The following is a 15,462-nucleotide window of genomic DNA, read 5'->3' as shown; positions in this document are numbered from 1 at the left end:
TCTGTACACAATGGCTGCTTCTCTGCTGAAATTTCACGTTATTGGATCCAGGGCCTGGAGTTTTGTCCTCCCACAATGTCCAGGCAGCAGAGCATGCTGCAGGGGAGACACACTTTGCAAGCTAAAAGCTGGAAAACCATTCGTCCTTTCATTAGCATCTGAAAAGGGGAGAAAAGCCCCCACCACCCCACCGACACCACCACAACCTCCTTTTTTTTTCCATCACCCTTTTTCCTCTCCATCTCTCCCCCGTATCAAAATCCAGGGAAGGCTGTCAAGCTCGGTCAAGCTCCACTAGACCACTTTGGCTTGTGAGGATTTGTTAAGGGAGGGGGGAGAAAAAAAAAATCATTAAAATATCATCGGGGAAAATAAACACAAGCTACTTATCCAAATCCGATTCTATAGATTATCCTCCAAAATGAAAGCAATTACCAAATAAAGTAGGTGGAACATGGAAGGTGGCGTTACATGCTACTTTGGGTTTCACTCAGACTCTTTGCTTCCATTTAGTCATCTTTAACAAATATCTGAAGATAAAATATTTGAAGTTTGTACAAAAATATAACAGATTTTAGCATGCCTTCATTAAAGTCTGGATGGTTTGACCAAAGATGTACATCAATAAATACTATATACATAAAAAAATGAACCCAGATTGTTGTATTTAAGCTTCACGGAGAATTTCAAAGCAAAACCAATGGCAACTTAAAGCTGAAGTTTTAAACGGATAAAGTGGTGCACGGGCTTTTCCCTGTGACTGTACCTCATTGGAAAGAAATACCATGAAATCTGGGACTCGGCCATTAATTCCAGCAGTGCATCTAATCTAAATGGTGCAAACAAGCTAGCCAATTAGCCACAGTTCAAGTCCCCCAAATAACCAGACGCAAACTCAAGGGCGCAGACATACCGAAAACAAACATCAACAGGGCCTGCCGCGGAAGCAGTACAAATTACGGCTGTACAGTGAGAGCAAAACACTTTTAAAAGATCTGTCTGTTTGCCATTAATAAAACTGATAATAAGCTTAGGAGGAACACAGGCCTGCTTGCATTAGCTGCAGTGAAAACTAATACACTGGTTATAGAAAGAGAAGTGAAAGAGAAATTTGCCCTATCTACACAACACCTCAGGCTGATGGTGAGTCATCTCCCTCGCAAGAACATTCAGCTTAGCTACCAACTGACTCAGAAAAAAAGAAAAATCTGCTGCTGCACGACACAGCAAACCTTAACTTCAAATGTAACACCATCTTTTTCTACCCAATGATAGCACATTTCTTGGTACTAGCCACGTCTAGAAATATCTGTTACAGACAGCGTTTACTGTGTCTAATTAACCTCTAGTTTCAATGAAAAATAGCCCCAAGAAGCACATAAACATCAGCAGTGCTCACTAAGATGACATTTCGAACAATAATTTTCGAACCAACCCCTCCATTACTTGATTGGGTCTGCAACCCCAACGTTAATGTTCTAAGTCCTGCTGCCCTGTGGCCCTATAAATCAAAAGAATCCCATATGCGCGTCAAATGCCAAAAAGCTTTTCTCAAACATTCATCAAAGCCACATATTGAGATGATCTTAATTCAAACCACAAGCATTTGGAAAATTAAAACCGTAAGCTTGCCATTTACAAAAAGAGGAACAACAAAGTTTGACTGCTGCTGCATCTCTGCGCCGCTTTGATGTAAAAGTGGTCCCCAAGGAGCCGGCCGTGTAGCGATGGGAGGAACCATCAATACGTCTTAGGGAGCTACTTAGGAATGATAAACCACTAAACTGAGATGGGGAGGGGGGGTATGAATGTTGGGAGAAACTGCTAGGACAAGTTGCAAACAATCATTCGGTGCTAAGTTGATACAAGTAGCTTAACGTCACGCGCAACCCACATATCAAAACTCAAATTATTACTTTTTTATTCATTTTTACTTCAGTGGCTCTGAGCTGAACCACTGTCTGGGAAGTCAAATAATCAGGAAACACTTTAAATGTCTATTTTATGTAGAATATGTGAACAAAAGTTATCAGTAAATACAAATCCATGCTTATAAAGTCTTATAATTTCCATAATTTTTGTACGACTTGACAAAGCAATTCATTTGATATAGTAATTAGAACAGATTTGCTTCTTTTAAAATTCACTACTTCATCTGGCCCTCTCTTTCCCAGAAACACATGCCAGCCAATTGTTTCCATAAAAATAAACACACGTGTGTGTGTGTGTGAGTGTGCGAGCAGCCAGATCCAGAAAAAAATCTGTTCTTGTTTTCAAAGCGTATGGAAACTCAAAGACGTAGAGTTTAGAAGTTACATCTGTGCCCTTTCATGTCTGCGGCCTAACAGGAAAGAACCGTCTTAGCCCAGCTGCAGCGAAGGGCTCGCAACAAGGCCCAGCCTTCATGCTCCCGCATGAGGCACGACTGAAAACAATATCCACAATTCAGACACATAGCGCTACAAGCACCTTTTAGAGGCATTAGGACATGGTCTGTGAACTTCAGAGGCTCTCCTCGAGAAAGAAATGAAGACAAGACCCCTGCTCTGTGGATGCTGCGATGGAGACAGACTCGTACAAAGGAACGTCTAAACTTGGTATAGTGTACACATCAGTTCTTAAAAAAAAAGCTCTAACTCACTGCTGACATTTTACATCAGCTTCTAAAAAACTTGAAGAGGAAATGAAAAACATAAGAAGGAAGTGGTTTAGTTTTAAAATACACAGAATCCAAGCATTAATCGGACCATGGGAATGGAACAGTGCATCTCTATGCACGCCATGTTACGGTTTGTTAGTTTGTCTCAATAACAAACATCATATGCCTTCTGATTATACAGAGAATTAGCATTATTAATGACGCAAATAGCTCCCAAACAAGCAGACACTGGGCTGTAGAATCTTTCCTAAATAATAAAAAAAAAAATCAAAACCCAAAACACCTAATCCTTACTAAATGAGATGAAGTTTCTTCCATTTATGCCCAGCAAGCTGTTAAGTAAAATGTTGTGGCCTCGTGTTTATCAAGTAGCGCATTTCATTAGCCTTTGTAAACCACATTGATCACAGCCAACACTTCCCCTAAAGAATACAGAAGCAAAACCAAAGACATGTTCAGCTCAGCAGTTTGTCAGAGGTAAGATGGGCCTGTAACTTAAGACGCCACCAGCTGCAATTGCTAAACATCCATAGAGGCTATAACCAACAATGGGCCATAATCCCGAATGATACCATCTATTAAAAGGTCCAGGAAATTATTTAGCTTAACATAAGGGTCACAGGAAATAGAAAATTACTGCGGCCATAAACCGCCAGCTTTAGCAGCTGAAGCAGCCGCCTCTCCCAGTCGTCTCAGGCCGCGATGGGGGTTCGGCGTTCGGCACTGCTGCGCAAAAGCAACGGGAGTGAAAACAGCCCACAGGTGATAAGACCGAGACACCCACATTGGCAGCTAGAACGCCGAGCTGTCGAATCACACCGCGCAGATAGGAAGAGCACAGAGAAATGAATCACTGGGGATCACCTGACTGGCAGAGGACAATACCTCAGTAATATGGGAATCTCAAACAATGAGGCCAAACCCAGCGCACCCAGGTGCAATGGAGTGTGCAGGCAACTGACCTTCACTGATAAAAATGAATGAGGGCTTGTGCAACTTCCGCGATGACAGGCACAAATCAAACGAGCAAACATCTATTTAGGAATAACTATAGAGCAAAGCAGAAAGAAGATTTTAAATCCTTTCTGGCTTCTTTTTTTGTCTCTTCTTGGGACAAAACTGTATTTTCGCAATCAAGCTGCTGGTTGTAACTCCAAACAGCAAAGTATACTGTGACAATCTAGAAAAAAAGGATGTATTGTACACAAATAAGAGTACAGTGAACCTCGACAAGATACGATCTGAGAGGAAAATAAAAAACTTCAAGATCACATTTCAGCTGACAGCAACAATGACACTGCCTGAACAATCTTTCACCAAGTGTACAACACTCACAACAAACCTTACCCCACGCCGCTCTCTCCGCACATGCCAGACAAGACGCAAAACCCCAAAAAAATCTCACAAGCCTTTGTGTCGCGCTCTTGTCATTTCAGCCTCGTGAGCACGACTGCGCCAAGGCCAAGTAACGTGTTCTCCAAGGAGGGTGTGTTGTGTGTTCATAGCTTGGCTTACCGACTATCATTCAGACAAAACCACTCGAGCGCTATCTCCGATCGAATCGTGTGGAGATTTTAAAACATAGAAACGTGAGCTGAGGGGAGAACAAAAAGGTGCTTTTTCCTTCACTCCTGTTAGCAGACGGTTAAATGGTCAGCACTTAAGCGAACACTAAAGAAAAGAGATTTCATTTTTGCTTCATTAGCCAACTGATTCATCCAGGAACAAAATGTACTTTAGCAACACAAGTCAGCTGAATGTCATGAAGGAAAACAGGGTGCCTGAGAAATAAAAATAAACACATTAACTATTATCCTTGATGCCAGAAAGAAGCATAGGTACCTGATTTTTTCTTTACAGACCTTCAGTTTAAAACGATTCAGGCTCTTGCTCGGCATTCTGTTCCCTTTAATGCCATGAATCATATAACTGGCAGAGAAAAGTGGTGGAATCATAGCAACAATGTTCAGACCACTTCATTATCTTAGCTGCCGCCATCACGCAGTGTGAAGCAAACCGAGCTCTGTAGTTCAAACATCACTGATAATACGTAGGCCTATGGCAGTCGTTCCTAAAATGGGGCCTGGAGGTCCTTGAATTTCCTCTGAAGAGACATCAAATTAGGAAAAAAAAAGCTTACACTTTTTTCCCCTCCCAGGACAGCAGATATATGCTAAAAAGGGATATCAGAGGGTTTATCTTTGCTTCAAGCATCAAACGCGGAAGGGTGTTACACAACTAAGAGCACCAATAAGTTCAGAGAAAAATCCCACTTTAGCAACACATAGGAGAGGTTTTAATTTCTCTCAGGCCGGCGTGGCTTGATATGAGGAAAAAGCACTGCATGAAACGCGTTACATAAGAACAGACAAGTGCACTTCAAGGACAAAACCACATCCATTAAAATGAGTCAACCTCACAGAAGCCATTTTTTTATAGAATGGGGTAAAAATACATAAGGCGATGCAAGTACATGGCTGTGAGAGGGGATTTAACTTCCCGTAGGTGACAGAAGAAAACGCTGGGGGACTACAGGAGATAGCTGTCTGTCAAAATGTTAGATTAAAGCAAAGTAAAGGTTCGCGCGATCGTGCAGGATTGTACAGTATTTACAGAGAATGGGCTCGTCGGTGCAATGCGAAAACAGCGCCGAGTGCTGTGAATGGGCAGGCAGGTACTTTATGAATGGAGGGGATCATGTGACCGCAGCACCTCCCGAAGCAGATATTTCTCACTGACTGTCAACAAGGGCTCACACAGGGTGTGTGTGTGTGGAGGTGGAGGGAGGGGGGGAAATCAGCCCCATTAAAACAGCACGAAACAATACAAGGAATGAGCGCGACGAAGGAACAACACGTCCGCGTCGCTGCTGGGCTAAGGGCGTGAATGCGAGGCCGTTTTTTATGAATGGGGATTGTGATATGTAAATGCGTGCGATTGAGAAAAAAAGAAAAAAGAAAAGGAGGCATCGTTTAGATTCTTCGAAGTCGCGACGCCGCACGATGAGCCTCTTATACATATATATATATTTTTTTTTTATTTAAAGAAAGGAGATTTAAAAACAAACGACCGGGCCGGAACGTAAAAACCGCACGATGTGTTGTTTTTTTTAATCCGTGGTTTCGTGCCGAAATCATGGCGGACAGCAGTCTCTCTCTCACACACACACACACTGTCAAAATAACGCCATCTGATCATGATGTACTCTCCACGCAAGCACATAAAAATATATTTCAAACCGGACTTTGAGCGTCCACTGGGGCTTCTACGATTACTAATCTGTGCAACCAGTTTATAGTTCCCCCACAATCTGTTAAAAAAGGCGAGGATTACTACAGCTACAGTACAGTCGGTGGCCTAATATGAATTTCTCCCCCCCCCCCCAAAAAAAAGATGTTAGTTAGCTGTGTCAAAACAACGAAAACAGGACCTGGATATTAATAGCATTAATGTAGACTTTGACTGTTAAATATCGACCCTTCTGTGAAGTTAGCATCCAAATAAACTCCGACACATCGGTGTAAATGTAAACATAAAGAACAATGATGAAGTACTAGCATGGTTTGGAGGTGTCATTAACAGTGCAAAGCGTGGGCTGTTATTAAATGTGCACAAACGAGTGAAGTGCCGATGGATGCGTGTTATTTGTGAACGAAAACGTGCAGAAATGAGCGGTACTCACTCGTTGTTTGGATTTGTTGAATCTTCACTCATTTTATTTCCTCACGGGGATCCGAACCCTAGCAATAGCATCGATGAGGCGGCGACGGCGGGATAAAATGCCACAAAAATCACCATTTTTTTCCTTCCCAGACTACCAAAAAAAAAAAAAGTAAGAAAAAAAAATAGATAGCAATCACTCGGATTCGGGAGAGCCGGGAAGCGTCGTGCGGAGAGGCATGCCTAACTTGAGCGGTCTCCCCCCCCACCTCTCCCTCTCCCGTGAACACCGGAGCGAAGCTAGTTTTTAGCTCTGCCGTGGCCGAGGCGTTAGACGGCGAGGAGGAGGAGGAGTGACAACCGCTGATTCATTTTGTCCTCCCTGGAAGTAAAATCCGACCACAGCAAGCGAGCCAGCGGCACCACCGCCATCGTCATCATCCGCCTCGTCAACGAACGCGGGTCCTCGCTTTGCAAAAACAACAATAATAAAACGTGTACGAATCCTCCAAAAATAATAATAACAATATTAATATAAAAAAAAGGTTTCGGAAATGGTTACGGGCTTCTATAGGTACGCCGAGCATCCATTCGCCAACTTTCGGTCCGGGACAAAACACCGTGCAGCGAGCGTTGCTCCGTCAACGTGTCCGAGAGGTTCTGCAGCAAAGGCATCCACCGAGAACCACCCCCCCCTCTCTCTCTCTCTCTCTCTCTCACTCACACACACACACACTGAAAATGAATAAACGTTGTCGGGTGCTTTTTTTCAGTTTCTTGTGCTGACGGGCGAATTAAAAACAAAACAAAAACACACACACGGGCGTGTAATTTCCTTCAGAAGTTAGTTGGAGGACATCTGCTTTTATCGAAGTCCATTTTCAACTCGGAGGGGGAGGAGGAGGAGGAGGAGGGGGGAGGTGGAGGGAGGGAGGGGGGTTGTGACTGAAACATCGGAAAACTGGGCGGATGTGTCGACCCTCGCTCGAGAAAAATCAGATCCTTCCGCGGCGTGGAGCAAACATGTCACTCCTGGGGTGGAAGAAGCTCGCCCGCGTCTCAGTCCGCCTCGTTTAGTTAAACAGCAACACGCGTTATAATAATTTGCGTTTATCGGGAGCCGTACGCGGCAGTTTTCACAAATTCGACGCGTGGGGACAAGTAAAGTAGTCCCCCTCCCCCTAAGCACTTCCCAAAAGAAGTTTCCTTCAATCACGCATTGATACAAGAGGGAAGCGTCTGTGTGATACCACGCGAGGCAGAAAATAATCCGGAGGAAGGAGTCCGGCGGACACATGCTACACAGCCATTAACAATGTTTACCCTTTTTTCTTTCATGAAGTGGTGCTGTCGGAGTCGACCGCACCCGACTACTATCTCGCATCCATTTGCAAAAAAATAAAAAAATGTCCGTAAATGCTGAAGATATTCAATACAGCCGCAGCACGTGGAATTACATCAGACACACGTTCACTGCTGGCTAAAACAAAGAGATTTTCTATCTCTTGGAATCTGTTTTCGTGCCACAATGTCAAATGAAAGCATATGAAACCAGGAGCTAGTTTCATAATTACGAATAATTTAACCGAGGGGAAACTTGGGACTAAAATTTCAGTCATGTAGTTATTATAATAAACAGAAACAATTAAAGGTCCTCATTGCAATGCCATGAAGACCAGTCAAACAAAATCCACAAAGTAATATAGTACTGAATGTGTCCTTAAATTAAAAATTTGTAAGAGAAAACTTATAATAGACTGATAATAGGTCAACAATGGAAATGTACACGAAAGTGCACTTTGGGACCAATAAGTCTGACAATTTTGCTGTATTTGTATGTATTTACGCTCAGATCTGTTAAGTAGTATAAGTAGATAAACGCGTTTTGTTTACATTGAGTGCGTACCTGCGTTTCAGAATATATATATATATCAGTATATCTGGAAAGCTACTGGAGTGAACTCTTTCAAACTGCACCATTTGATATAGCTCAGAATAACCGATTGATTTTATCGTTTGCAACGAGTACCTTTAACTATAACCTGCATGCAAAACAAGTTTTAAATTTTCATTTGTAATTCATTTTGGAGTCGGCGACTACAACTTGGAGCTCCATTAACAATAAAAGCTGTCCCACTTGTCAGCTTAAGCACTCACTTAGAGCACTTTTAAAAATAAAACTGCCTTGGAAGTCACTCTGAAAATCCATGAATGGATCTACGAACCTTATTTGCAAATATGTTAAAAGCCCCGCAGAGTGAATCTGTAGCTTGGTTGTGTAAGACCTAAATGCTATTGGATTTCTGTGCCGTGCAGAAAGGCAAGAGATCAGGCTAAATGATTCTGTGTGGTTGTCATAGTGACAGCATGTTGTGTGAGAAGTTTCTTTGTATTTCTCTGGCTTTCATACAGCTTTTGCCACAGCCTTATGTTGCAGTCGTATAAAATACCCCGCATGCTCCATGTATGCACGACCTTCACATGTACAACCTTGACACCCATGTGGACTTCCTTTATTGCTAGATTAGTTTTGTTGTTGTTGTCGTCAGAGCTGTGTGCTGCGGTTGACTGTCCAAGAGCAAAGGTGAAATGGTCTTTTAGTGTGATTTCCTTTCCAAGACACTCAAGTAAAACACACACGTCTTCTGTGCACATTCTGCATAAACCTTACATCGGTTTTTGAAGATACACATGACTGACTGTTGCAAACTGAGCCTCCTTCACTTTTTTATTTTTTAACTCAGGCTACCATTTACCATTGATCAAGCTTATGTCCAAATAAAGTGTCCTTTGTTTGAAATTGGGCAGAAAAAAAAGCTATGACCATGAATTTTCCCACTTGCATGCCTTTATCCTTTAGAGTATTTAGAGTTCAGGAAGTCAGCCTGCTTTCTCATCTCACAAACGCAGATGACCCTCATGCATTTCCTGTGTTTTTCACACACTTAACACCACACAATGTAGTGTATTTAAACAGGGCAACAGGATGTTTAGCTAACAGAGGCATCCCCTGACTTCACTCCCAAGTGCAATCAGAGTCACAGTTCTCCTTAAGGCAGTAAACAAGCCAGCATTCCATTGCCAGCAAGCAACTGCAGAAAAACGGGACGTACTTATCTTAACACAAACCTCATTCAGAGCAGAACTTTACTTGACTTTAAAAGAAGTAGAAAGCTGGAAATGATTTTCTGATTATCGTCTGAGATGGCTCATTATGTAGTTTGATGTCAGTGACTATAACTGCTTTGCAAATTTTCTGATATGAGACAAATTGAAAGTTTGCAAACTTGCAAGATGATAAGAAGTTGGAACTCTTGTTGTTGGAAATCCACTCATACAGTTATGAGACATTATAACTTAAACTTATAGAAACATTCATGCGGATGTATTTGTTGGTACCCTTACTATTAAACTTGCTTTATAGTCTTGCATTAAGTGTTTGACCTTAATTAGTTTTACAGGTGCTTTCAAGTTTTTCATCATCCATTCCACCTATTTAAAAATAACAAACAGGCCATTGTTTAGTTTGTTGTGTGCACCAAACTGAACATGGACCAGAGAAAGCAAAGGTGAGATCTATCTGAGGAGCTCAGAAACAAGATTATAGATATTCATGTTAAAGGTAAAGACTACAAGACCATCCCGAAGCAGCATCATGTTCATCTGACCATAGTTTACAATAAACTATAAGGTTTGTAGGACTGAAGTCAACCTCCCAGGGTGTGGACGCAAGAGGAAATTCAACCCTATGTTGCTCAGACGGATAGTGTGGATGGTAGAACAAGAGCCTAGGAAACCATCCAAAACCATTCAAGCTGAACTCCAAGGTTTGAATCATAATGAAATCTTTGGAAGAAGACCCAGGAAGGTTTCATTATTGGCAGAAAAACACACACACACACAAAGCCTAACACAAATTTGCTAAAATGCATGTTAACAAGCCCCAACGTTTCTGGAAGACATTTCTGTGATTGATGACACAAAACTGGAGGCTTTCATTTGGCCAGTTACATCAGCTGTGTTTTTTGATTATTGTGGAAGGATACCGACAGATTTATTCATATCTATCCCTGCTAAAACTGACAATCAACTTCTGTAGCTAGTGTGTTAGGGGCACCTTTTTTAATAAAAGGGTATTTGGTTTGGTGCAACCCCATCAAATTATTTAGTAATTAACACTCAGAAAAAAGCTCAAGCATTACTGCATACTCAAATGCTCTGATTAGGCTGTATGGCTTGATCATTCATGGTGCATCAGGTCTGAATAAGTAAAGTACTGCTTAAGTACCCATATACTATTTGTGGATACTTACAGAGGCAATTTGTTCCTAGTTTTGAGCCATGATAACAAGAATCATATGACAGCTTTAAAATAGGTTATGTGATCACCACCTCCCAGCAGCATAGGCACCCTCCGGTCAAAAACAGCAAAAATGAAAGCCTCACTTAATATAGTAACTGTAAAACAAAATTTATAGGGTCTATAATTAACTTCATATTGTCTGCAAAGACCCCAGGGCATATATGAGGAAATTCTGGAGATAGTTGATGATACAGTATCTCTTGGTGTATAGCTTGATCTGAGCATTTACCTTAAGATATGTTGTGAGTTACTTCTAAATAGTTAAAAAAAATTTTTTTTTTTACTCAAACTGTTGTGAAATCAGGCTTTCAGAAATCAGAGTTATAAAAAAGCAACCTCTTAAGTTTTACTTATATTAGACCCAAATGGACATCAGCATTTGACTCATGGCAATCTTGAGCAAAAGGTGGGGCTTAAACAAGAGGGACTGATTTTTAAAGTCCTGGCAGCTGAATGCAACGATGCATACCTATAATTAGTGTGGGCCAAGCCTCGGAAGTCTGCAAGTTTTAGGCAAGCTAATTGCAGGGTGGTGAGCAGAAAAGGTGTAGTGGCTAGAAGGAAGGAAGTGTCAGGGCCTTCAGACATGTTTGATGGGCAGGGAATTAACCTAAATTTGCAGGCTCGAACGTTTATTCTGATATCTTTATTGTTACGTTGCACGAGAATGTCTTGAAGAAGAGGAGTGTTGGGAGGACTGTGTCAAGCTTCGGGGGATAATTCGGATTCTTTTGTAGCGAGGTTCTGTAGAGTTATTCTATTTCATTTTTATCAGCAATTACCTCCTCCATGTCACCACAGAGGAGTTAAGTTGATGACATCTAGTCAGACTGGGGCCTATCCCAGAGCAGATATCTGCCATTTAAAACAACTCAAACCTCATGTAAGGTTCTTTACACTGTGTCGCTTTTGCATCATTTTGTTATCTATAGTTATTTACACACAAAGCCTGTGTTGTGTTTGAAATCTCAAACTTTACATGCTGTGTGTTGAGTCTTCCAGTATATTCCTTGTGAAGAAGTGAGTTAAACCTGAACTAACATGACAATCTTTTGGCATAAATTTAAATGTAGACTACAAATGCATTGCATACACATTGCAGAAGGTCTTACATTATGTTTATGTGGTTGATTAGCTCAGTAGGTTGCAAGCTATATTTGCAATCTAGAGATCTTGAACTAAATCCTCCACAACGGTTTATTTATTGAAGTCAATCACTTTTACTTTTTGACCAAATATAGCCCAATTTTAGCCTACATATCTTTGAATGTTGCTCAGACATCCTTTCAATCTCAAAATGCTCAGTGGGAGAGAGTTCTGCAAAATGCCAAAATTGTAACTTTGTGAACATAAGAACTTCTTTCTGTTGAAATATGACTAGGTAGGTTTTTCAAAATGAACAGTAACCAGAAGTCTAGTCACTTTCTATCAAAGTTCTTGTTTAATAGACTGCATTAAATCCTGTGTTTTAATTGTTTGGTCAGATTACCAGTAAAGAGAATTTAACTCTCAACATCTGCTGTGCAATAAATTTGACCCAATTGCTGTTTTTTGAGCAAAAAATAAAAAAGAAGGAAACTAAATTAGTTTCAGCCACTGTTGGGTTTTGTCAGTACTTGAGACTCTTGTTACTTCCCTTTGTTTGTGTGTTGTGCGTGGGTTTGATTGAAACCTGATCTAGCCGGGGAAGCTGTGTTTAGGGTGAGGTGGACAGGCCTTTTGTTACTGCCTGAGGGGTGTTTATTTGGGCGGCTTTGGTTGGCTTCCCTGTAATCATCATCCAGCCCCACAGGATAGAAGGGATTAATGAATACGTTGGAGGGGAAGTTAAAGATGACTGTTTACCATTCTCAGAGGGGGGGGTGAGAAGGAACAGTACAAGAGACAAGAGAAGCCTGCCGTGCTTGCTCAGGCACCTTTGCGTCTTCGTACTTAATGGAAGAATCAAATTAAAAGCTCGAAAATACACAATAATTCGTTGCAACTAAAATCTAAAAGAACGTGTTTTTGGTAATCGTGAAAGGATAGTGCCAGTCTCATGACTGTATGACACATGAAAATGAATTAGCCATGTTTGTTACCAAAAGAAGATCAAAGAGTGACACTGAAGACCTTTTCTAGTTTAGACGTTTAGGCTCCCCTTTCAACTGGTTTAGGGACGAGCCTGATGTATGAACTGGCTCTGTTGGGAGAGGGACGTTTATCTGACAGGTTGAAGTTCACTCAGAGCAGACCGACACACCCCTGCCAGAAATCTTTAGAAGTGGTTTTCACAAACAACTTTTGAACACAGTCAAAAACAAAGTGATAGAAGATGTATACTTTTGTCTCGGAGGGTACAGTTTGGACTTATGTACCCTCTGGGGTTGAACATTGGACCACAAGTGTATCTTTCCAAGGGCCTGGAAGGTACATTAGTGTTCCCAAGTGGTAAAAAGTACATATTTGTAGTGATTATTTTAAATGTTAGGGTGCAATGTCAGGAGACTGTTTGTGTTTGAAGGAAACAAAAAGTCAAACTATTTATTTCAAGGTTGTTACTGAAAGTCTGATTAAGACATTCTGATTAGAAATGAATAACGGGAACAATTCCTGCTGAAGCTGATTTGTACCTTTTTAAGGATCTTTTTTGAACTGGTAAGCAAGAGTTCAGGGCTGCCACCAGAAGTAGAGGACTTCAAGGGCACCCATATGTACCCACTTGAGATGGTACAAGAACGGTATACCTTTGAGGGTACCACCACACTGACAAACCTTTGTACCTCTAAAGAAACAACCGAGCACTTTATTTCTGGGAGTGTAGATTTTCAGGTTCTGTTTGTGGCACATTTGCAAAGCCATTCTTCAGGCTTCCTTAGACGATATTAGGGATTTCAAGTTCTTCTGTTATTTGGCTCATGTGAAGTATCGCGTCTTCCTCAGATGAACCTAAGAAGAGCATCGACAGGGAAAAACCTGAAGTCTTGATGCCTGCATAGATATTTGTTCTACTCATATTTGTTCTAATTAGATCATGCCTTGATGATAAATCACATTTGTCACGTTCCCTGTTTGTTTATTAATGATTGTAAATTTGTTTGAGGTATTTAACTGTCACAGGAAGCCTAAACCCTAAATGCCATCAAAAGCTAGGAAAATCGTTTCGTTCCTGCAGTTTACTAACAGGAACTGAGAGGTTCCTTTTAACACCTGTTTAAGGACTTGCAAATATTAGGCAAATTCTGCTGGTAAATTGCATTTTGTTGATTTTGTGTAACAACAAAACCCACCAATCCGGTATGGAACTTGATAAAAATGGAAAAAAAACAACAACAACAAAAAAACAAAAAAACAAAACAAAACAAAACTCACAATAACTGACACCATTTTCATTTCCTGTTGAGTCCTGTCCTCAGGATAAATGCTCAGTAAGGCTTTGAGTATGCTTTCTTTTCTTTTCATTGATGTATTGAAACACAATAGACAAAAAAAGCTGTAATTTTGAAGTCTTATGTCACAGGAAGAACTTTTTAAGAAGTAATATTTTGTTTATTACTCCTGAACTTTAATAAGACTCTGCTTCTTGTTATGGAAACAATACAGTTTTTTCAAAGCTTCCCAGATTGTTAAAAGTGACTTGCAATGAATTTATAATATCTAGCATTGTGAAAGAAACTTTTTTTTTCAAACACTTGTATTCTGTAAGAAAAAAGAACAATAGAATAAAGACTCATTTTAATGTTATTCTCCCAGATCACATGACTGATAAATTGTTTTTAATCCTGGAAATAAGTAATAAAACAGGCTAAATCAAAAACCTAGGATTCCTTAAAGGAATGCATATCAACCACCAACAAGTTTTGGGACAAAATCATCTTATGTTGAGAAATAAAGTTATGTATAGCTAAATGTCACATTATATCGCAAAATCTTGTGTCATCTCCTAGGGCTCAGACTAAGTGTTGTGGATGATTGTCAGCTACAACCACACAAAATTTTAGCTCAGTTTGTGTAAAACTGACTGAGATATAGACATTTTTGGGTTTACAAAGATTTATTAGCTGTGGTGGCCATTTTGATTCAGGTTGACTCCAAAAGTTAATCAGTTGTACATATCTATTGAGTTATTATTTTCTGAAAACTTAGGTAAAAACTGTCCAATGATTCATGAGATATTTTGCTAACAGACAGACACACTGGACTCCAACAGGTAACCACAGAATTTCAAGCAAGGATCTTGCGCTCCGTTAGCACTTGTAGCATTTCTTGTGGATGATTCTCAGCTACTTTTACAACAAATTTTAGCTCATTGTTTGTGAAAATGAGCAGGTTATAACCATTTTTGTGTTTGCTAAGGTCGACTAGCTGAGGCAGCCATTTTGAACCAGGCTGGCTATAAAATTTCGTCAGTTGTAGATGCACAACCAATGGTTACTTCCTGAAAGTTTCATCAGAATCCATCGAGTGGGTCGTGAGATATTTTGCTTACATGAACGCATGCACACAGACCCAGGCACAACCGTACATAAAATTAAACAAAAACATAAAACCGTACAAACCCTCCCACCCGTCCTCAGCCTTCCCCTTTTCATCCTAGTTTTTCCTCTCCCCCTGTGGGCCTAATCCTCCCGCTCATCTGGGAACCACCAGCTCCCCACCATAAAGAGACAGATTGTGCCCAGATTATTTGATTGTTTTCAGATGTTGTAGCATTCCAACACAAAAGGCGAAGGAGTTGGTCTGTCTGAAAGCCCTTAGGCCTCCTGGGCCAACTGATGGACACACAGAGTGGAGGGCTGAG

At 40.8% G+C, this 15,462-nt stretch overlaps 1 protein-coding gene across 1 annotated transcript in view; it reads right to left on the bottom strand.

Moving 5' to 3' along the window:
- Positions 1 to 7,214, bottom strand: part of spred1 (sprouty related EVH1 domain containing 1) — a 30,821-nt gene extending 23,607 nt beyond the window's left edge. The window contains exon 1 of the mRNA XM_017416046.3: positions 6,342 to 7,214. Within this exon, the coding sequence (XP_017271535.1) occupies positions 6,342 to 6,373 (32 nt within the window). The 5' untranslated portion in view covers positions 6,374 to 7,214. The remainder of the gene's footprint in view (positions 1 to 6,341) is intronic.
- Between the last annotated feature and the right edge of the window lie 8,248 nt (positions 7,215 to 15,462).

The sequence above is a fragment of the Kryptolebias marmoratus genome, linkage group LG10, assembly GCF_001649575.2.
Source record: "Kryptolebias marmoratus isolate JLee-2015 linkage group LG10, ASM164957v2, whole genome shotgun sequence".
Lineage (NCBI taxonomy): Eukaryota > Metazoa > Chordata > Actinopteri > Cyprinodontiformes > Rivulidae > Kryptolebias > Kryptolebias marmoratus.
This window is presented reverse-complemented; position numbering and strand designations above follow the sequence as displayed.